At 35.9% G+C, this 24,763-nt stretch overlaps 1 protein-coding gene across 19 annotated transcripts in view; it reads left to right on the top strand.

Annotated features, from left to right (window-relative positions):
* The window catches only part of WRN (WRN RecQ like helicase), a 145,931-nt gene that overhangs the window by 66,986 nt on the left and 54,182 nt on the right, over nt 1–24,763 (top strand). For all 19 annotated transcript variants that reach the window (XM_082715077.1, XM_082715081.1, XM_082715071.1 and 16 more), the window contains 5 exons: nt 34–116; nt 3,712–3,818; nt 14,295–14,482; nt 19,274–19,448; nt 23,956–24,137. In XM_082715077.1, the coding sequence (XP_082571203.1) occupies nt 34–116; nt 3,712–3,818; nt 14,295–14,482; nt 19,274–19,448; nt 23,956–24,137 (735 nt within the window). The remainder of the gene's footprint in view (nt 1–33; nt 117–3,711; nt 3,819–14,294; nt 14,483–19,273; nt 19,449–23,955; nt 24,138–24,763) is intronic.

Here is a 24,763-nt window from a genome sequence, read left to right as displayed (position 1 = left end):
TCCTGTTTCTTTTTTGTTTGCTTATTTTTACAGAGGCAAATACCGCATTGTATACCTAACTCCAGAATTCTGTTCAGGTAACTTGAGCCTACTCCAGCAACTTCAGGCTAATATTGGTAAGTGGTACTATAGGATCTTTTTGTAAGTACTGACTTAATTGAGTTATCCTTTAAAGTTAAATATGTGGTTGGATATTGGATTTCACTTCTTTTAAAGTTGATTTCAGACAGTATTTCCTCCAGGAAGTCTCTAACTTTCCAACTTGATGTCTTTCCAATTTTATTCCGTAGTACCTAAAAGTCCTTCTGCTGTAGAAATCAGGTTCCTGTGGGGCACCTGGGTGGCTCAGTGGGTTAAAGCCTCTGCCTTCAGCTCAGGTCATGATCCCAGGGTCCTGGGATCGAGCCCCACATCGGGCTTTCTGCTCAGCAGGGAGCCTGCTTCCCTTCCTCTCTCTCTGCCTGCCTCTCTGCTTACTTGTGATCTCTCTGTCACACAAATTAATAAATAAAGTCTTAAAAAAAAAAAAAAGAAATCAGGTTCCTGTATTATAAATTGCGTGTTTATATATCTCTTTTCTTTCACTGGACTATAAACTTTTTGAGGAAAAAAAATGCCCTAATGTAGTACCTGGCACATAGCAGGGATAGCAGGGATTTACATGTATTATTGAATAAATGTTGAATCTTAAATTCTGTAAAATGATAATTTCTTTTTTCTGTATTCTGAATCTAAATTAAATCACAGTAGTGGTTCTCCACCATTGTTCGTGATAATCATTTTAACAACTTTAGAAAAATATAGTGTCCTCCAACCTTGAAAATTCTGATTCAACATGCCTGGGGTGGGCCCCTGGCACCTATAGTTTTTCATGAGTGAATCTGATATGTAGTTAGGGTTGGAAAACATACTACCTTTGATTATTTCCCACTATTGAGTATGGTTTTAAAAAGATAGTAAGTCAGAGCTTATTTCCTAGAAAATGTGAATACAGAATTAATCCATAGCTGGTTCCCTTTTTGTACTTCAAAAATTTTTGTCTTTTTTTTCCTTCATGATGGCTAGACTAAGCTACCCACAAATTGCAGTCATAGGTACTGTTATTTGAAACATTCAGTTGAACCAACCAGTTTTAGTTTCCTAATATTATATGATCTCATTGTATAATTATATATTACAATATTCTGGGTAGGTTAATTTTCAACATGGCAACATCTCATTTAATTGTTGCTTAGTAGCATATAACTCTAGGTATGCATTTAATAATTTTTGTAACAATAAAATGAAAACAAATTTGTTAATTTTTGGTATATATTAAGTACGAACAAAAGAATCAGAGCAGAAGTTAACATTTGATTAAATACATTATCAGTGATGTGTTATCAATTTCTTATCCCTTATTGGCATATATATTTTTGTCTTTAATGGAAGACAAATTTGGTGTGTCTCTTATAAGATTGTATGAAGTTCGTAATGATATTTTACTTTGGATTAAGCCTAAATACCCTAGATATATGTATTTTATGGCTTTATATCAAAAGTTAGGATTTGTGTCCTTGGTAAGCTGGATATGTTTTGTTCCATTTTAATACTTGCTTTGTTTCTGGGGTGGGGTTAATTAATTGTTAGCTTAAGTATTTACTTAGATCCTTTGACAGCTAGTTCTAATTTCTATTTTTATTTTTTGTAATGGATTAAATTATGAACACTGCCATCATTAGGAATACTCTGCATAGGATGGATGAACATCCTTTTTTTGGGGGTTTGACTCTCAATGTTGAGCAAAAAGGGATAAATTCTTTTTGAAATATTTTTTTCTTCGGCTTTTATTTGTAGGAAGTTGTAAAATGCTTGCAAAAATGAATCTACTCAGAATACTATTTGTATGGTAGTCTGACATTTAGCTAATCAGATTTATGCTTTTTATGTTACATTATTTAAGTAATATGAGTATATAACAGAAGCAGCAAACATAATTTTATATGGAGACTCCTTAAAAGCAAAGACACTTATAATTGTCTTTTGACTTTAGAAATAAGGCTTGAGTGGCAGATATGCCAAAATGAAGTATGCATAGGACTTGGGCAGACACTTGGACTTGCAAATTTAAAGTAAAGTTAGCAAAAGCTCCATTTGATGCTAAGGGACAAAGTTCAGCTTCATTAAGAGGTAGGTAGTTAAACTTGTAATTTTTAGCAGGGTTTTAAAATAAAAGAGAAGCCATCATGTTTGTTTTAACCCAATTTAAAATTTGGGTCATTTAGTTTCTAAAGCCAAAATTAGTGGTAACATTGAATTTTTCCCAGCTATGCAGCAGCAGCCAGAGAATTTTGTTGCTAATCAGCCTGTATTCATATTTAGTAGGTTTATTTATTTATTTATTTATTTTTGCTTTCTCTTTCATCTCTATTGTATTTTGTAATCTCAGTGAATTATAATTGTTTGTTTGCTTGTCTGTCTCCTCTTTTGGAATTCGGAGCTTCTCAAGGTTATAGAGTACATCTTATTAATGTTTTCCTAGAGAGAAGTGTTTGGATCATAGTAGGCATTTAATGACTCTAATAATAATTGTTTGGTGTTTTGTTTTGTTTTTATTGAGTTGCCTTTTTTGCCAGGTCCTATCTTAGTATTTTATTTGTATTTGATACCTAAATTAATCTTTAGAGTGACTAAAAAATGTTAGGTACTACTATATTTACCTTTTATTTGTGGGAAACTGACACTTGGAAGCTTAAGTAACTTGCTTAAGGTAATACAATGTTGGTGGTGGAGCCAGGTTGTCTGACTCTAGAGCACATATTCATCATCACCCCCCTAATGGCAGAAAGTCATTAATATTCAATTATCAAGTAATGATCATCTCCATTAATGGAAAAATTATTTTTGTCTCAAGTATTAATTTGATAATACAGGGCAAAAGTGCTACTGTCATTACTTTGGACATTTTAATGGACTGTTATACAATAAAGCCCTTTTCTGAAATGCATTACTATACACTATTGATTCTGTTTCAGTGTGGGTGTATGGTATGGGGGCAGAGTGGGGGGGTTGATCGGGGAAGAAAGAATGAGTTCTGTTCCTTCTTACCTACTTGTACATACCGAGTTTTAGTTCTTACCATTTTACATTAGAAAATGCAGCTATCATCCTGTCTTCCAATACTGGCATTCCAGAGGAACTCTCGGTAGTCTGATATGTGATGGTCATGGACAGTGATGATGCACCTCATCTCAGTAGGAATGTACTCTTTAATCTCTTTTGGTAACTAATTCATGAGATAAAATTGAAAGTATTACCAAAGGGGAAAAAGAAAACCAGCTGTTCTTTTTTAAGGCATTGTCATTGCAAATGGTTCATGAGTGATTGTTTTGAGGGCATTGTAGTAGTAAGTAATTCATTTCTTTGAGGAATAATGATGAAAGCTGAAATCTAATAAATAATGTTGTTTGAATAATATATAAATGTTTCCTTTTATCCATACACCTTTACCCATATATCTCCCATCCTCTGTTCTCATGATGATTATTTTGGTGTTACCCGATGTCATTTACGCTTATATTTTTATATGAAGCATATACTTTGATTGGAATAATTTTTTCTCCTTTCTGTAGTATTTATATATTCTAAGTGGAGGTGATATAGATTTAGATGAATTTATGACTTTTTTTTTGAACTTTATTTCCCCCATTTTTATGTTTTTCACTTTTGTAGGTATCACTCTTATTGCTGTGGATGAGGCTCACTGTATTTCTGAATGGGGACATGACTTTAGAATTTCATTCCGAACTTTGGGCTCCTTAAAGGCGATACTCCCATCAGTAAGTTTGTCAAGTGCAACGTCTTGAAATGATGTTCTTATCAAAGGAGAGTCCAGGATTGGGGAATTGCTAGAAGGCTGAAGACTTCTCTATGAAAGGGCAAATAGGTTGTGAAAGCAGGGGAAGGACTTTTTAAAAACTCTAATTTTGGCTTTCTTCTAAGGTTGGCATGTAATTTATTGAGGTATACTATAAAGCAGGGGGTGGAAAACCTTTTCTGAAAGAACCAGGTAATAAATATTTTAGGCTTTATAGGCCACGTATGGTCTCTGTCACATTTTTCTTTGTTTTTTTTCTCACTACCTTTTAAAAATGTAAAACTGTTGTCTTGTGGGCAGTAACAAAACCGTCTATGGACCAACTTTGACCTGTAGAAGACAGACTCGACTTTAGAACCATGTTTAGATTCCATGCTTTCTCAGTTGAGCTCTTATGTGTGTGTCCTTTTACTCTCGGATGCTGTGAAAGCATGGTTACCTCTTCTTACATCATATTGAAAACATGAGAAATGAACTATTCTGGAGAGGTTTTAATAAAGCTTTTAGTACCAGAATTCTACTTTCTTCCCTAATCATAAAGAATAGCGGATTTCTACATGAGTATTCTACATGAATGGCATGTTTTATATGAGCACCTTATAAATTCACATTAATGGCAACCATTTTATTTTTTGAAAAACTATGGAGTCATAGGCAGTTTTAAAAAAAATAATGTACAGAGACTCTGTGTACCTTTTAGTTTCCCCAATGTACAATATCAAAACTAGGAATATGACATTGATATGGTCTTTATAGTTCTTTTATTTTTAAATTAAAAGTTTATTTATTTATTTGAGAGAGAAAGAGGGGTCATGAGTGGGGGGATGAGAGAGGGAACGAATCCCAAACAGACTCCCTGCTGAGCATGGAGCCCTATGAGGGGCTTGATCCCTCAACCCTGAGATCACGACCTGAGCTGAAATCGAGAGCCAGATGCTTAACTGACTGGGCCATTCAGGCGCTCCTTCACAGATTACCCTTATTTTTTTGGTTTTATAAGTACGTGTGTTTGTGTTATCTATAGTTTTATCCCGTGTGTAGATTAGTGCAACTACCACTGCATTCAAGGTACAAAATTGCTCCATGAGCATCAGGTTCCTGGAGCTGCTGTCCTTTTCCAGACACGCCCACCTCTCCTTCCACCCTTCACCCTAACTTTTGGTGACCACTGATCTCCATCTTCATAATTTTATTTTGAGAATATTGTATAAATGGAATCATACAGTATGTCACTTTTTGGAATTGGCTTTTTTTCACTTAGCATAATTCCCTTGAGATCCATCCAAGTTGGGAGTGTAAGTCAAGTTTGTTGCTTTGTATTGCTGCAGCTTGTTTAACCACAGCTTGTTTAACCATTTACTTGTTGAGGAACTTTTGTGTAGTTTCTACTTTGGGGCTATTATGAACAGTGCTGCTGTGATATTTGTGTACAACCCAAAGGTCCTTCAGTTGGTGAGACAACGTGACCATAAGTTTTAATTTCTCTAGGGTAGATGCCCAGGAATACAATTGCTGGTGCTATAGTTAGTGCATGTTTAATTTTTTAAGGAACTGCCAAACTATTTTGGCTATACCATTTTACATTCCTGCCAGCAATGTCTGAATGACTCCATTTCTCTTCATCCTTGCCAACATTTGATGTTACCAGTATTTTTTATGTTAGCCATTTTGATTAAGTGTGGAGTGTTATCCTGTTTTGTGTATATGTGTGTGTGTGTTTAAGATTTTATTTATTTATTCAAGAGAGAGCATGAGAAAAGGGAAGAGAAGAGGGACAGGGGTGTGGGGGAAGGAATCTCAAGCAGACTCTGTTGCATGAGGAGCCCGACACCTGAGCCGAAACCAAGAGTTGGATGCTCCACCGACTGAACCACCCAAGTGCCTATATCCTGTTTTTTTTTTTTTTTTAAGATTTTATTTACGTATTTGAGAGAGACAGAGACAGATAGTGAGAGAGAGCACAAGTAGGGATGAGAGGGAGAAGCAGGCTCCCCACTGAGCAGGGAGCCCAACCTGCGGCTGGATCCCAGGACCCTGAGATGAAAACAGATGTTTAACATACTGAGCTACTCAGGTGCCCCTATCCTGTTGTTTTTACTTTGCATTTCTCTAATGGCTAATGATAACATTTTTTCATGTACTAATTACCTCTTTTGTGAAATGCCTGATCTAATCGGAATTTTTTTTTAAACTATTGAAAGTGTTTTATTATAACTATGAATCTTTAGTCAGATATGTGGTTTATATATATTTTCTTTCAATTTGTAGCTGCCTTTTCATTGTCTTTACGGCGTCTTTCGCATGGCAGAGATTTTTAATTTTATGAAGTCCAGTTTATCACTTGCAACTTTTGTTATACTCTTCACCTAACTCTAGGTCCTGAAGATTTTCTTTTATGATTTTTCCCAAAATTTTAATAGTTTTATGTTTTACACTTAAGTCCAGGATTCATATTGAATAAATTTTGTTTAAGGTGTGAGGTTTATATTGAGGTTATTTATTTATTTATTTATTTATTTATTTTGTCTATAATGTCCAGTTACTCCAAGCAATTCTTGCTTTTGACACTGCTAAAAATCACTTTGGTATATGTGGGTGAATCCGTTTCTTGGTTCTCTAGTCTATTGTATTAGTTTTGAATGAATAAACAAGGTTGATTTATGTTTAGGTTTTCCTGTTAATAGTGAAGCTATCATTTCCTCTGAGCTCAAGATTTAACAGTAGTACGAGTAAACTAAGAAAAAGCATTCGAGATTGTTATTCTTTTGGTAAATTATCTAGTTCATTTCCATTGCATATTGATTATGCTTACAGGTAGCAAAATTGAGAGTTTGGTTTTTTTTTTTTTTTTTGGTAGCTCTTTTCATAGAGATGTGGTTAGAGCAGACTAAATAAAACAAACCAACACAAAAAACTTGAATGTACCAATTAACAAGTATATACTGAATCAAACTAGACTGAATTGAACACCAGTTATGGGACTGACCCTGTTCGATGCTTTCATTTTGGTTAAGCCTCACAAAAAGCCAGCAAGATTATTATCTCTGTTACCTTCACTAGGATAGCACATTATCTTGGTTCTCCTCCTTCCTTCCTGTCACTTCATTCTGAGATTCCTCTGCTTGTTTAATCTCATCTCCGCACTTTTAACATTAGGATGCCTGAAACTGAAGTCTTTTGACCTGTTCTCTTTCCTATCTGCACTTAAGCCCCTGGTCATTTCGTCTAACATATGGTTTGAATACCATCTATATGTCAACAACTCCCAAATTTATATCCCCACCCTCAGTCGATATCAGCAACGTATGAGTGATCCAGTTTCTCTGCCTCCTTGCTAGCATTTGGTAATACACACACACATACATACACACATAAATGTAACTGACTACTTGGCATCTTTCTACTTAAATGCTTAATAGGCAATTCAGACTTAACCTAGCCCTGTGGCTTTCTGATTTTCTCTCCATCCCAAACGTGCTCTTCCCTCAGTTTCCCCCATGTCATTTAATACAGATCATCCTTCTGGTGCTCAGGCCAAATATGTTCAGTTCTTCTCTTTTTCTTACACTCCATCCCACATTTAAACAGTGAGGAACTCTTTTGAGGTCTTCAGATTATATACCGAATCTAATACTTTCTCTCTCGATCCCTGTCACTGCCCTGGCACAAGCCATCATGCCCTTGCGGGTGCGTTATTGAAGCAGCCTCCTCGTCGGTCTCCCTGTTCTCACTCTTGCCCTCCTTCAGTCTCAGTACAGCATCCAGAGTGATCCTTTTGGAATAATAAGCCAGATAGGTCATGTCTTCTGCTGAAAATCCTCTAGCAGTGACCATTTCACTCTAAATAATGACAGAAGCCATGACAAAGGTCTTATGTGATCTGGTCTTTGGTTTTGTCTTTGACTCCATTCTCTACTGCTTGTCTCCTCATTCGCTGGTTCTAGCCACACTGTTCTCCTTGACATTCTTCAGACACGGAGCATGCTCCTACAGTAGGGCTTTGTTCCCACTCTTCCGTCTCTCTGAATACTTATTTTTTAAATTTTTTAAAATTTTTTAAAAAAATTTTATTTATTTTTCAGAGAGAGAGTGTGTGTATGTGAAAGAGCATAAGCACGGGGGAGCAGCGGGCAAAGGGAGAAGCATGCTCTCCGTTGACCAGAGAGCCTGATGTGGGGCTCGATCCCAGGACCGTAGGATCATGACCTGAGCCGAAGGCAAAGTCTTAACTGACTGAGCCACCCAGGCATCCTGAATACTTATTTTTTAAAAAGATTTATTTATTAGAGAGGGTGAGAGAGAGAGAGAGGGCGCATGCGCACGTGCCTGTGTGCAAGTCTGAGGGAAAGGCAGAGGGAGAAAATCTTCAAGCATATTCCCTGCTGAGTGTGGAGCCCAGTGACATGGGGCTCAGTCTCAGGACCCATGAGATCATGACCTGAGCTTGAAGCAAGAAGTTGGCCGCTTACCTAGCTGAGCCACCCAGGTGCCCTTCCCTGAATACTTTTCCCATGGGATGATCCCTTACTTCTCTCAAGTTTTTACTGAAGTATTACTTTTTCATTTATGCCTCTTGGGCCACCTTATTAAAAATTTCAAATTAATTTCCCCCTCTAACATTCGATATACCTCATATTCCTTTGTTATTTTTTAATAGCACTTATCACTGTTTAACTTACCATATCAAATTTTGTCTCTTGTCTGTGGGTCCCTACTAGAATGTTCTCTATGGGGGACAGGTTTTTGATGGTTTTGTTCATATAATCTAGAACAAGACTGGGCACATAATGGGAGCTCCGTAAGTACTTGGGTAAATGAATAAATGAATTCCGACGAGAAAGCAAAGAATCAGAGATGTCACTTTCCCAGCGGGGACTGGTAGAGGTGGGCCATAGCTTCACACTGGAACACAGTGCTGGTATCTCAAGCAAGTGATGAGAAATAAGTATAAAACATAGTTTCTGCCCTGAAGTAGCTCATGGTGCAGTAAAGGAATTTAGATTCATACCTGTAAAGGTAGAAGCAAAAGTATCAAACAGTAAATGGTATGTGGAACACAGTATATGGTGTGTGAAACAGTACAAATAATAAAGAAAGGTTAATAGTACACGTAATAGAGAAACAAGATATTTGTATGGTGAAAGTCAGGAGGCTCAGTGTGCCTCAAGGACTGCTTTCCATTAATTTAGAATGGTTTTAAAGTAAGCTTTTGGAAAATAGGAAGATTGCTTTCTGTAATCCTTTCTGAGGCCTTTGATTCTAAGAGGATTGTGTTAGAGGAGTTTTAAATATTTTATGCAGCTCTTAAACACTTTTCAGTGGTGAATTAAATCTTTTATTATGTCTGGCTTTGAACTCTATTGGATCATTTTCATTTCTTGCAATGACTCAGTATAGCCCAGGGTGTTTGTCAAGCAATGGCTGAGAAAACCTTTTCCCCCTAGTGTTTTCATGGGTCCTGTTGATTAGCTAAGTGGTGAGAAATGCCACCTGGTGGTTGTAGGACTCTTATTTTCCTCACTGTTCTCAGTGCTTTTCTCCTCTTTCCAGTTGCGATTACACTGGGACAACTGTTGCAGCTTCATACCATATGATTTCAGTAAGTTTAAAAATAGCAAAGAAATCACTAAACCACTTGGCATAAAGATTCGCATTTGGAGAGAATCAGACAAAGTGAGTTTCAGAAAGAGCAGCGATGCAGAAAGCTCTGTATCAGTCTTAAGATTCTGTAAAATTCTAGTAAAATGTACTGTGATATCCATGAGACATGTTGATTCTTTCCATTCCTCCCTCCCCAGTCCTTTCCCATAGATAGCATATGTAGACACTCCTTGAATAATGTGAATGCTAACTTCTTGAAATGAGTGAACGAATGAATGAAGCATGATATTATGTAGTACAGAGTTAGAATTAGCAACATGACCCAAATTTAGAAGCAGATGGAACAGTTACAGTTCTCTGTAATTCCACAACTAGAAAACAGAATAAAGTAAGGGCATATATTAAACTTAAAGGAACAATGGTTATTTATATTCACTTCAGAAATGAAGAGAATCTTTTATAAGTCTGTGGTGCCTTATGACGTTTAAAACTTATAAACTAGAGTGAAGCCTGGTGGATGCTGCACCATTGAAGCCTGTGATTAAACCATTCCTAAATTTATAGTCACAAGGTTAATTTATGGTTTTTGCTTCTTTTAACAAAACTTGGTACTTATTTCCAAAGAGACTGAATTTTCCTACTTAAAGAGTAAGAGTTTGATGAATTAAGAACTTGATGTAACTAAGTGATGCTATAAGTTTATTGTCCAAATCAGTTTGCTCTTGAAAGTTAGAGACTGCAAGGTGTCAGTATTTCTGCTGTGAGGACAGGATAAACTAGGAGTGTCCCTGGAAACCAGGATGTGTGATCATCTTTCTCCTAGCCGGCCTGTGCGTTACATCCAGGCTTCACTCTAGTTTATAAGTTTTAAACGTCATAAGGCACCACAGACTTATAAAAGATTCTCTTCATTTCTGAAGTGAATATAAATAACCATTGTTCCTTTAAGTTTAATATATGCCCTTACTTTATTCTGTTTTCTAGTTGTGGAAGCAGCATTCTTAACTGCAAACTTCCAGAATGTTGGGAGTGAAAGACTGCATTTATGTTGATTTTTCACTGCTTACAGGTCATGGACTTAGGGAGTTTCTAATGGTAAAGTGGGAGTTTTTAAGTTACAAGAGAGTCTAACATCACGTAACCCTCTACATCTCATATTTTAGTGAAGAAAACTGAGGCTAAAAGGAGCCCTTGCCAAAGTCAGTGGCAAATCTGGGAGTGATGCCCATGCCTCTGGAATTCTTGTATAGAATTATTTTCAGTGGTTGTGATAACAACATCAATAATAGTTAATGCTTTTTTAATTTAAAGATTTTATATATTTATTTGAGAAAGAGAGAGTGTACAAGTGGGGAGGGACAGGGAGAGGGAGAGAGAATCTGAAGTAGTGCATCTGGTGGGGGGCTTCATCTCACAACGCTGAGATCATGACCTGAGCCAAAACCAAGAGTCCCATGCTTAACTGACCGAGCCCCCCAGGCGCCCCAATAGTTGAAACTTTTCGAGTACTTACGGTGTACCATGCATCATGCTCAGCATGTTACACATTGTGTCATCATTCGGTCTTCGCCATGACTTCATGAGATTGCTGTAATCGTTATCACTTTACATATGAGGAAACCAAAGCTAAGAGTGAAATCACAAGCTCAAAATCTCACATCTACTTAGTGACAAAGGTGGGTTTTGAACTCAGGCATCTGACTTTAAGCCAGTTATTTTTCACTACCATTCTGCTATTTTGCCTGGTTTTTAAAAAGATTTTTATTTTCTATTAACATAAAATGTATTATTAGCCCCAGGGGTACAGGTCTGTGAATCACCAGGTTTACACACTTTACAGCATTGCCTGATTTTTTAAATTAATTTCTTTAAAAGGTATCCTGTTTCATGTTTATTTTATTTTTGTAAGTACATTGCCTATCCACTCATACATTATACTGCTTAGAAAAACAAGCCAAACCCTCTTGCTCTTTGTATCCTGAAAACCTTGGTTTTTCTCTGCATATGCAGTTAAACAAGGATGTTGTTAATGCATTTATTTATAAATTGTTTGAGTAAAGCACTTAGAGTGGTTAAAAAAAAATGTTTTTGTGAGGGTGAGTATGTGCATGTCCTAAGAGCTTCTAATGTTTAAACTTTCTGTGTGTACGTATGTATATATATACCTGTGTGTATGTGTGTGTATATATATATGTGTGTGTGTGTGTGTGTGTGTGTGTGTGTGTATATATATATATATATATATATAAGCTTTTTTTTTTTTTTAAGATTTTTATTTATTTATTTGACAGAGAGAAATCACAGGTAGGCAGAGAGGCAGGCAGAGAGAGAGAGAGGAGGAAGCAGGCTCCCTGCTGAGCAGAGAGCCCGATGCGGGACTCGATCCCTGGACCCTGAGATCATGACCTGACCCCAAGGTAGCGGCTTAACCCACTGAGCCACCCAGGCGCCCCTGTATAAGCTTTTTTAGATAAACCAACTTCTTTGTTAATTGGTCTCTTTATAAGTTGTTAGTTAGGCATTCTCTTAATTCAGAGAACAGTCTGATTGAAAGCCAGAAATCAATGAAGTTAATTTGGGAGTTTCATTTTTAAATAATGAAATTAAAATTTTTAAAATTTATTTAAATTGGGGTGCCTGGCTGGCTCAGGCTTGGATGTCTGCCTTCGCTTGGGTCATGATCCCAGGGTTCTGAGATTGAGCCCTGCCTTCTGAGATTGAGCTCTGCTTGGCAGGGAGCCTGCTTCTTTCCCTCTCTCACTCCCCCTCTTGTGTTCCCTCTCTCACTGTGTCACTCTTTCTGTCATATAAATAAATAAAATCTTTAAAAAAAAATAGGTCCTGGGTTCTACCCCCACATAGGGCTCCTTGCTTAGTGGGAAGCCTGCTTCTCCCTCTCCTACTTCCCCTCTTGTGTTCACTCTCTCATTGTCTTTCTCTCTGTCAAGTAAATTAATAAAAAATCTTTTTAAAAAAAAAATATTTAAATAATATTTAGCAATTTAAGTAAGTGCCCAGAATATGAAAGGATAGAATGTAAAAATGCCAATTACCTGGTCACATTGGTTCTGATACCTTTTTTTTCCATTTTAAAAAACCTACTGCAGGGGCGCCTGGGTGGCTCAGTGGGCTAAAGCCTCTGCCTTCGGCTTAGGTCAAGATCCCAGGGTCCTGGGATCAAGCCCCACATCGGGCTCACCACTTGGCGGGGAGCCTGCTTTCCCCTCTCTCTCTCTGCCTGCCTCTGTGCCTACTTGCGATCCCTGTCTGTCAAATAAATAAATAAAATCTTAAAAAAAAAAAAAACCTACTGCAAACCTAACTTTTTTACATGAGCTTTGAGATAATTTTTAATTCAGTAAAGCCATATTGATTGTAAAACTAGTTTATAGTGTTAGCAAATTGTATCTTGTTTTCCAAATTCTATAATTGCTTTTTGTATAGTTGTATCTAAATTTTCACTTCCATGGAAGATAATTGCTTAGACTGATTTATGAGGTAGGTACAGGGCATCTGGAGAGCTATTTTATGAGGATGTCATTTACTTTACTTGTAATAGACCACAAAAAGTATTTTAAGAAAGTGTATTCTTGGACATAGAATAGCTAATGATTTAGGAACAACTTGAAGACTTAGTCCTTTTTTTTCTGAATATAAGATAATAACTTGGGGCACCTGGGTGGCTCAGTGGGTTAAGGCCTCTGCCTTCGGCTCAGGTCATGATCCCAGGGTCCTGGGATCGGGCCCCACATCGGGTTCTCTGCTCCACGGGGAGCCTACATCCTCCTCTCTCTGTCTGCCTCTCTGCCTACTACTTGTGATTTCTGTCTGTCAAATAAATAAAGTATTTTAAAAAAAAGATAATAACTTAATTTATTATAATTCCCCATGATAATAGGAGCACAAATAATGAATCAAGTTTCATGGGAGGTATGTCATTATCTAGTTTAGAATTTCTGAATGATTACATATTCCTGTTTTTCCTAGTAGCTGCCGTGTCTCCTGTTTTGGCTGCTAATTCAGTTAAGAAGTCTTTGCTAGACTGAAAATAGAACATGACTTGGTTGCTTAAGGAATCAGTTAATAATGGATGTTTTGTGTTATACATTCTTATGTATAGTATGCCATGATTAACTTAGTAAACTTGACAGAGGTTATCAGGTTATTAAGAGCTTTGCTTCTACATCTGAGAAGCCATAAACCGGTATCTTTAATACAGAAGACAAAAAAAGACTTAACTGCTTAGTATTGTTAGATTTTCAGTGAATGAAAAGGTTTATAATTTGAGAATTATAGATTAATAAAAAATAAGGCATGCCATATCCCTCATTTATATCAGCACTATTACTAATTAGATTGCTAATAAGTAGGGAGATTGTATTTAGAAATCTTATGGATTTAGTGTTTTATTTAAACTCTTTCTGATTTTTAAAAAGTAAGTGTATTCCAGGGTACATGGGTGGCTCAGCTGGTTAAGCATCTGACTCCAGCTTTTGGCCCAGATCATGATCTTAATGGCTAATAGATCAAACCCTGCCTTGGATCTGCGCTGGGCAAGGAGCCCGCTTGAAGTTCTCTCTCCCAGTGTCCCTCTGCCCAACCCCTTCTGGCGTGTTCGCTTTCTCTCTTTCTCAAAAAAAAAAAAAGTATTCCAAAGGTGAGAAACAAGTAAATAGGAAGTTTTCTTTTTCTTCTTTGAAAAAGAGTACTTTTAAAGTTGCATTTTAAACTTTATTCCTCTTATAATTGTCATCCAGTCTGTTTGTAAGAAGGCAGTAGAAATGTTGGGAATTAATGAGCGTTCTACTTTTTAAAAAATCAGTTTCATTTCATTCAGGTTCCGATTGTTGCACTTACTGCCACTGCAAGTTCTTCAATCCGGGAAGACATTGTGCGCTGCTTAAACCTGAAGAATCCTCAGATTACCTGTACTGGTTTTGATCGACCAAACTTGTATTTAGAAGTTGGGCGAAAAACAGGAAACATCGTTCAGGATCTTGTCCAATTTCTTATCCGAAAGACAAAGTGAGGATGTCATGTCGATAAATTTTGGTTAACTATTTCCTTATTTTTTCTTTGTTTTATGATCGTTTTTGTTTATTTATTTATTACTTCCTTCTAATGCATATTTAACATATTTCACATTTTGCTTAGCTTTGGTTCAAGTCAAGTGTGATGTTATATAATCAAGACAACAACTGAGAAAGTAGCTTAATTTTGAAGGCAGAAAATAATTCTGGTATTTTGGTACTTCATGTTGCTTGAACAGGATGTACACCTTTTTTTTTTTTTTTTTTTTAAAGTAAACTTTACGCCCAACATGGGGCTTGAGCTCACAATCCTGAGATCAAGAGTCGCATATCCTACTTACTGAGCCAGCCAGGCATCCCTACACTTTTAATAATTGACAAGTATGGGACGCCTGGGTGGCTCAGTGGGTTAAAGCCTCTGCCTTCGGCTCGGCTCATGGTCCCAGGGTTCTGGGATCGAGCCCCTAGTCGGGCGCTCTGCTCAGCAGGGAGCCTGTGTCCTCTCTCTCTCTGCCTGCCTCTCTGCCTACTTGTGATCTCTGTCAAATAAATAAATAAAATCTTAAAAAAAAAAAAACAGTTGGCAAGTGAACAGTAAAAACAACTGAGTCTTTTAACTGAATTTTCTTTAGCTCACTAATTATATGACTAATTATATGACTAATTGAGTATTAGGGAATTTTAAAAGTCATCTTAATAATAAACATTTTTGAGCCCTTGTTATGTGCCAAGGACTATCCTAGGTACTTTATATAAATGATCTGGTAATTCTTATAACTCTTAGTAAGCTACATACTATTTTCTTTATTTTATTTTATTTTATTTTATTTTATTTTATTTTATTTTATTTTATTTTATTTTATTTTATTCATTTATTTGAGAGTGAGAGAGAGTATGAGAGGAGAGAAGTCAGTGGGAGAAACAGACTCCCTGGCAAGCTGAGAGCCCAATGTGGGACTCAATCCCGGGACTCCAGGATCATGACCTGAGCCAAAGGCAGTTGCAACCAACTGAGCCACCCAGGCGCCCCCATACTATTTTCATTTTACTGAAGAAGAAGCTGTCTCTAGTACTTTTTTCTGTTTCTTTTGTTTGGACACATTTTATATGTATACTAAGAAGCTTTCCTTTGTTTTATCTCCCTGATCTGTCTTCTTGGTGAAAAGCTTATAACTGTCATGTTACGAAATGTGTTTTTAAATCAGAGTACATGAAAATAGGGTGCTTGGGTGGCTCAATTGGTTTAAGTGACTGCCTTCGACTCAGGGCATGGTCCTGGAGTCCCAGGATTGAGTCCCACATCAGGCTCCCTTCTCTCTCATTCCTCTTTCTCAAATAAGTAAATAAATAAAATCTTAAAAAAAAAAAAATGAATACACGTGAATAATGTTTGACCTACCAGCACAAACACAAAACAAGTCTGGGCAAATAGTTTAAATAACATCAAAAGTATTTTCCTGAAGGACTCCTGGGGTTCTTTGGGATGACTTTAAATGTAGGATCTTCTATTGGCATAATTGTACTATATTCAGATTAAAACAAGAAAGTAATGGGGGTGCCTGGCTGACTCTGACGGTAGAGTATTTGACTCTTGATCTTGGGATTTTGAGTTTGAGCCTCTCATCGGGTGTTAAGACTACTTAAAAACAAAATCTTAAAAAAATAAAAAATAAAACAAGAAAGTAATGGCTGTATTGAGTACTTGCACAGCTCTGATGATCTCTCTGAAGTGAGTACTCATTGTACTTCACTTCCCTTTATCCTAATCTTTGATCCTTTTCCGTCCATATTATTTTCAATTTCTGTGACTTTCCCCTAATAACCTTCTCCTTTTTGAAACTGTTTACCTTTTTGTGTGTGTGACATTACGACATTTTATCTTTTCTGACTATATTGTCCTTTTATGTTTTCTTCTCACCATTTTTCATGTTAATTATACTAGTGGGGGTCTCTTAGCCTAGACTGTTATCATGTCCCTGACGAGACCTCCCTCCTCCTCAGTGTTCCTTGCATTCTAGACACAGTTGTCAGATTCATCATCTGAAAGCACAGCCCTGAGTCTTGGCATTCCTCTCTGGTGCCTCCCTCTTTCCTGTGGACTAACAGCAAGACTCCTTAGTCTAACATCCAAGACCATCTGAGATTTTTATATTTGTGACAGTGGTTTTTCCGAGATCAAAGCAAGAAAGATTTTGCACCCATTTTCAGTCCTCCAGGAGTTATGGTAGCACCAACCACTGCGAGTCAGAATGCTTCCCGTAGACTTTAGGCAAATAGAAATTTTCCCCTTAACAAGCAATAATTAGATGAAGGGTAGTTAAGACTTCAGAGTGTTGCCTTTTCTTTCTGTTTCTTCTCTTTATTTAATTTTGCCATTTTTTCCCTATTCATTGGGCCAACTGTTTGTTAAATTCCGACCTTATTTGTTTTCTATACTCATGATACATTGAAATTGAATAGGCAAGCCTCTCTCATCCATCTAATTTGGTGGTTAGGTGAAGATAGATTTCTTTCCTTGCAGGAAATTGTTGGGAGGAAATAACAATGTTTAGTAAACCACTTGGTGAAGTAATGAATCCTTTTGTAATAGAGATAAAATTTTATTCCTCTGATTTCTGTACTAAGTTTAAATGTTCGTGTATTTTCTACTTTTTTTAAATGTAAAACTTGATACATGGTCTTAATATCAATTTGAACACTACAGAAATATGTCAGGTAAGAATACTTAGATCTTCCAGTTCTGTTCTTCATTTATCACTGTTCATAAATGATCACTATTTGGGCATTGAGCTTTATACCCTTCTTTTCTCTAACTGTGCTGTGCAGATATGCACTTCCAGTTTTTATTGTTAACTTTATGCAGGAGTAGTCATGGAGTAATTCCATATTTTAGACAGTATTTTCCTTTGATTTGAAGTGTCTTTGCTAAGATACAGGTTAAAATCTCTGGTTATGAGAGATAGATGCGTTTCCTCTTTCTCCCTTTAGTTCTATCAATTTTTGTTTCATGTGTTAAAGCTCTGTTAATTGGGGGCGCCTGGGTGGCTCATTGGGTTAAGGCCTCTGCCTTCGGCTCACTTCATGATCCCAGGGCCCTGGGATTGAGCCCTACGTCAGGCTCTCTGCTCTTTGGGGAGCTTGCTTCTTCCTCTCTCTCTGCCTGCCTCTCTGACTACTTGTGATTTCTGTCTGTCCAATAAATAAATAAAATCTTTAAAAAAACAAAAAAAAGCTCTGTTAATTGGTACAGACATATTTAGGATTTTTATATCTTCAGTACATGGAAACTTTTATCATTATTAAGAAAAAGCATTTTTGCTATCTTTCTGCATAATGTGATTTTTTAAAATTAGGGTCCTAATATGTAGGATATTACAATGTTCACATTTTAGCAAAAATTTTTCTTCTTTGAGAAATGTTTTTAAAATGATGATAGTTTTGTGAGGGGCGCCGGGGCGGGCTCCGTCAGTTTAAGCTCTGACTCTTGGTTTTAGCTGTGGTCATGGTCTCATGGGTTGTGGTGTCCAGCCCTCTGTCAGCCTCTGGGCTCAGCAGGGAGTCTCTCCCTCTGTCCCTCCCACCACTTGTTCTCTCTTTTTCTCTTGCTCAAATACATAAATCTTAAAAAAAAAATGATAGTTTTGTGTATTAAAATCTTTGTAATTTTTCTCTTTTATTTTACTGCTGGACATTTTGTTATGGAAGCCCATTTGGTCACTGTAAAAAATTGCTTTGAGTAGATGATTCAGTAAAACTTGTGGAGTCAAATTATTGCCTATTTTTTCCCCTCTATTTAAGTTTTCAATGACTTTTGCCATAAGTCCTTCTTAAAGGTTTTTAGATACAGTAATTTTTTATTGCTTGCTTAATATGTCATAGTATGAATGTACATAATGATGAACATTTACTTTTCACTAATACAGTTCTGTTGTGAATATTTGTGTATATGTGTCTTTTGGCAGATATTTGTAAAATAAATTCCTAAAGTTGAAATTATATCAGAATATATGCATTAAAAATTAAAATTTTTCCCAAATCTAAAATAATACAGTTTTAATATTGGTTAAGTTGGCATAAATGAATATATTCATGTAAATGAATATATTGAGGCATTAAATAAATGTTCTTTGGAAACCAACCTTTGCATTTTTAATAAATAAGCACAGGATTCTAAAACAGACTTTCGAACAGATGTTGTCTGTAGTAGTCCCAAGATTACTAGTAAATGCTTCTTTGAACTATAAAAATGATCTTTAATATTACAAAAAGTTACTGTTTTTCTAGTAAACATACATAGAAACTCAATTTTTTGATGATGAGAAAGAGTAAGACTATTCTCCTATGTAAATATTCACTTACCTTTCTTATGTAAATGAAGACTAATCCTTCATCTAGTGCCTTGCATTCTAAAAGTATGGAAATTGAATTTCCAGTAGCTTGTTAAGTTTTTATCAAGGTTTTTGCTTAAATAAACTTGTCTCTGGTTTTAACTTTAATTTGAACAAAAGATGAGTCTAAGGTGTTTGGGATTTAATATAATTCATTTCCACATTTGACTTTCCACATTTTTATGTAATTAAATGTATCATTGTTTTCTATATGCTTTCTTTTTATAGTGTTTTACTGAAAAGAAAATTAATTAAAATTTAACAAATGAAATTTAAAGTTTTAAAAAGAAAGGGGAAATTAAATAAGGTAATCTCAAACTGAGATTATTTATATATATATTTATATATTTATATGTTTTTATTCTTTTGTTTGTGTGTGTTTGTTTATTTGATTTTAGTACCACCTGGGAATTTGAGGGTCCAACTATCATCTATTGTCCTTCCAGAAAAATGACAGAACAAGTTACAGCTGAACTTAAGAAACTGAACTTAGCCTGTGGAACATACCATGCAGGCTTGAGTGTTAAATCAAGGAGAGAGGTTCATCATAGTTTCATGAGAGATGAAATTCAGGTATGAAGATCCATCATCATTACTCTCTATTCCCCATGGAAACCGATGTTTCTCTAATATTTATTTCCCATATCTTTAGCTTCTATCTTGTTTATGTTGAGTGTAAAGAAGTTTCTTTCTGGGCGCCTGGGTGGCTCAGTGGGTTAAGCCACTGCCTTCGGCTCAGGTCATGATCTCAGGGTCCTGGGATTGAGTCCCGCATCGGGTCTCTGCTCAGCAGGGAGTCTGCTTCCTCCTCTCTCTCTCTCTGCCTGCCTCTCTGCCTACTTGTGATTTCTCTCTGTCAAATAAATAAATAAAATCTTTAAAAAAAAAAAAAAGAAGAAGTTTCTTTCAAAGGGAATTAATGTATAATATGGTGACAGGTGAACAGACCATTGCAGGTGAGTACATAGAGCAGGCTGCACATAGTGCTTAGGTACATAGAGGAAGAAATGCTCGCTGTTAAGGTAGCTTCTGTTGTGATGATCCAACCAGGAAGAAGCAGTTTGAGCATAGAATCTGAACAAGTAAGTGGAAGTGTGTCGAGTATGTGAGGCAAGTGCGTGATAAGGGCAAAGGGCTTGGTTATGGAATTCCCAGGAAAGGGACTAGCATTTGCAAAGACACTGTGGTAGGAAAGTGCATACTGGGTTTAGGAAACTGGAAATAGTTTGAAATGGTTGGAGAGAAAGAGAGTATGGAATAGGATTGGTTCAAAGTACAGGTTGAAGAGGCAGGGAAGAACTGTTAGAGACTCACAGGAAAAAAGTTGAATGGGTTGGTTCGCCAGGTTATGGAGAAGGGCCTTAAAATTTGCAAAGAGGCAGGCTGGGATTGATGTAATGTGTCTGTAGTTTTTCTAGACCACTGTAGCCTTAGAATTTTTAATTTAAATTTTCATTTAATTCTTTAATTCATTTTTATCTGATAGGTAAGACAAATCGAAGTGGATTAATTCTTGTCAAAGTTGATGTGAGGGAAAAAGAGATCCAAGAGGCTTCCATTATCCCAAGACAGCCCCTGGGGGTATTCTATAATTCTCAGAGCTCCACAGAATAGCGTTTGAAAACCATTATGACAGACTAATGTGTGTTTTTGAGCAAGATCATAGTATCATAAAAACATTAGATTAGCAGCTCTAAGCAGGATTGATTTGAAGAGGAAAGACTGAAGGAAGAAAGGGAATCAGTGAAGTCACTGTGAAGTGTTCTAGCTGAGATTGCTGTAATGATTGAAATAATGTAATAATTCCAATCTGAAGTGATTGGAATCCTGGTTTAGTGAGTGTCATGCAGAATATTTAGGAGGACTTAAATTCAGACCATGTTGGAAGGTTTACAACTTCATGCTGTCAGTATCCTATCCCAAGTTTGTTAATGCAAGCCTGTGGACTAGGCCTCCTCTGAAGTTGAGACGTGAACTTAACTTCTGCTTTGCATTTTCTGCTCTGAAGGTCTTCCATTTCCTTTCTGTCCAGTTCTGTAGTTGGTAATGATCCTCAAACCAACATTGTTCAAACAACTTACCCCAAGTATGGTTCATATGCACTGTAAAGTTCACTATGCACTATCATGCTATAATGCTTACTTCCCTAAAAGCATTCTTTTTATTTCTCTTCTTTCTAAAGATAGGAACAGTTATCACAACTGCTTAGAATAGAGTTACCTAAATTCTAAAATGTTTATACTTTTATTATCTCAGGAGTTTGAAAATTATCAGATAAAATTTATTGGTTGTTGCTTACTGAATCTTAACAATTGATGTTTGAGCCATTAACTGATCAATGATTTCTTTCATCTTGATTTATTATTAATTACTCATTTAGGTAGAAGCATCTCTTACAGATATGAGAGATTATAAACTTTCTCTGTTATATTGTGAGGGGAGACTTTGTTGGATGCATCTGGTTTTGCTACCCACGTTCAGCTTCAGTGAAACACTGATGCTTTGAAATATGGCTTTAAAAACCTCACAGTGATCACCAGTTATACCTGATACCTATAAAGGTGTTATATGTATGTGCCACAGTATTTTCCCTTTCTGTGGCAGGATGCCAAAAAGTTTTATGCACATTAGGAAAATTAATAAATTAGTACTGATTCTGTCACCCTAGCGACATTAGGGGTCCTGTTGTATCTGACAACTGGCCTCAATGTACTCCTTTTTTGCTATTATAATAAATTGTAAGCTTCACATTTGCATCAAGAGTCCTCAGACACCTCCTGAAGATGATAAAAATACATTTCCTCATCTATATAGAATAGTCTGGTGCTCGTGGAATTGATTACTTGCCATTGAGTATTTATTGAGTGCCTACTAAATGCATATATGCATAGAATTCTAGATGTTCACTCTACTGTCTTTCTGAAGTTGATTTATACTTCGGTGTGGGCCTGAAAGTAGAGCTCACTTCCTAAGCTCTTCATATCTTGAGTCGACTGATAAGTAGAATCTTACTATTTTCTATTTTATAATTTTAGAAAAAAATTTTTTTTTACTGTTCTTAACCAAATCTAACCATATTCAGATATAGATTAGCATTTTTAGACTGTGACCATTCATTCTTACTTTTAGTCTTGATTTTGTTACATGTTCTTTTATATTTCATTTGCTTTCTTAAGGTCTCAGATTCTTTTCTTTCTGAGATGAGTCTGTGAATAAATTACTTGATAAAATACTTTCTTTTCAATGGAGAGTTAATAATGGTATTTTGAACATCATGTCTGTAGAAGAGGGTGAAAAACAGTGTCATAAATGTGCCTGACTGGCTCAGTCACTAGAGCATGTGACTCTTGATCCCGGAGTTGTAGATACCAAGCCCCATGTCAGGTGTAGAGATTACTTAAAAATAAAATCTTAAAAAAAAAAAAAACAAACCAGGATCATATGGTGAAAATTAGATCTTCAAAGTTCTCACCACACACACATATACTACGTACACACTTACAAATGCTAACTATGGGAGGTAATGGATGTGGTAAGTAACTTTATGTGATGGATGTGATAAGTAACTTTATAGTAATCATTTCACAGTGTATATGTGTATCAAATTATCAGATTATGCATCTTAAATTTACACAGTGTTAATATGTCAACTAAGCTGGAAGAAAATTGAATCAAATACATTTTTAAAGACCTTAAAATTATTGTGTTGCTTATTCACTTTCAAATTCAGCAAAATGGCCTAGATTTATTCACTCAAAGCTTTTTCTTTTAAGATTTTATTTTTAAGTAATCTCTACATCCATTTTCAGGCTTGAACTCAAAACCCCAAGATTAAGAGTCAGTGCTTTACCAACTGAGCAGCCAGGCACCCCTTAAAGCTTTTTCTTAATAAATTTCTATTTCAAAGTTTTTTTTCCCTTCACTTTTCTTATATTTCCTTTTATCTATTTAGTATTTTCTTTTTCTTTCTTCCTCTCTGCCCCCTTCTTTCTGTCTTTCTTATATTCTTGGTCCATCTTAATAGATTTTTGTAATAGTACTTTAACTTTTATTGGTTATACAGGCACAATTTAAAATACTAGCTACTTCTGCAGTGTTTACAATGGGAACATAAGCGCCTCCTTTCTTCCCCACTTCTGTCTCCTATTTTCATCTCTCTTAGTTTATTCTTTTGCTGTTCACCACTAGATTGTGCAGTGATTTGCTTTTACTGTTACTACTTAGTTTTTATTTATTAGATTTTTAAAATTTATTATTAGTTTTCATTTATTAGATGTAGGCATCGTCTATTGACTTCCCACTATGAGGAGTGAGTTTATCTCCCTTTCATACCCCTTCCTGCCCTTCTGCTTACACTGTTCATGTATTTCTAACCCCCATTCCTCCCAACATTAACATAATTTGGTTAGATCGATACATATATATTTCTGTGTAAATGTTTTTTTATCTCTAAGCCATGCAGAAAATTATAGTTACTTTTATTGCACATCTTCTTTTACTGTTAATACTTTTAAAATTTTTTTAGTTTTTCTTTATGTTCTTATCACTCATTCTTCCCTAAAACTTCTCCCAATGATGTAAATATCATTTCAGTATGCTCATATATGTTAGGAATCTTTTAAAGTTGCAGAGATAAATTCATGTTCCATTTTACCATCTTTAATGAGAAGTTTCCTTCCATCTGGAATAATGCTAGAAAATATTTAGATACTTTAGATATTTAGATACGTGGTAAGGACTCTTGAAACTTCATAATAACATGAAGTCCCTTTTAATATAGTAAGTATTTTAAGAATCTATTTTGTGTCTTTTACTAACTCATAGGTGTTCAGGGAGACCACTTTAGTTGCTACTTTTTATAGGGAGGAAATAGAAATCCCATTTTAGGGTTACCAATCTCTAATTCATAAATTGGGCAGATAATCTTTTGATCTGTAAGTGTTGATTGAAATTATATTAAATTCAGTTTCATGCCAGGGACTTTAGTTAATGAGCTAATTATTACTCTTGCCAAAAGGTAAAGATTTCAGCTTTTGGTTCTGCTACATACTTGTCAAACTGTGTTGTTATTTATTCTCAGTGTGTTATAGCTACCATAGCTTTTGGAATGGGCATTAATAAAGCCGACATTCGCAAAGTCATTCATTATGGTGCTCCTAAAGAAATGGAATCGTATTACCAGGAGATTGGGAGAGCTGGCCGTGATGGGCTTCAGAGTTCTTGTCATGTACTGTGGGCTCCAGCAGACATTAACTTAAACAGGTAAAACCATTTATTGCTTTTACTTTTGCAGATTTCTTTCTTTCCATATAAGCTTTGAAAGTATTTTGAAGCTGCATCCAAAATTCCAAGTAATGTGTATAAATGCATTTAAAACCAACAAAACAGAGGACATGTAAGAACCTTTGTGGTTAAGTGTTGCCACCCAGAGATGACCTGATTTCAGCTATACCTCATCTAGTGTGAAGAATTAACTCAATCAGGACTATACTGGGAATGGAACATGGATCCTATGGGAGCTTTCCTAATATTGTGCATGGACAAACTTTTTCTCCCCAGGTCCTCTCGAGTTTTGATATGTCTGCAGCCATAGTTTTCTTCAGATAGCATTTATTTTGTTATTGGTTCTTTTTTCCTGTGCTACAATGGTTCTCATTCCAAGTGAATTTTGCTATTTGACTCTCTTTACTATTTGTTTCTTTTGTTAGTTCTGTGAAAACATGCAGCTCTCCTTGATTGTGTGTGAATACTCATGTTGCACTATAGCTAGCCATTCATTGTACTGATTGACAGCCATGAAAAACATTAAGTGTTCAGTTAAATGTAGGAAGATCGTTCTACTTAAACATGAAGCAAGTCTTTTATTGGTACTTGTGTTCTATGAGATG

This window comes from Mustela nivalis, assembly GCF_964662115.1.
Source record: "Mustela nivalis genome assembly, chromosome: 20".
NCBI lineage: Eukaryota > Metazoa > Chordata > Mammalia > Carnivora > Mustelidae > Mustela > Mustela nivalis.
This window is presented reverse-complemented; position numbering and strand designations above follow the sequence as displayed.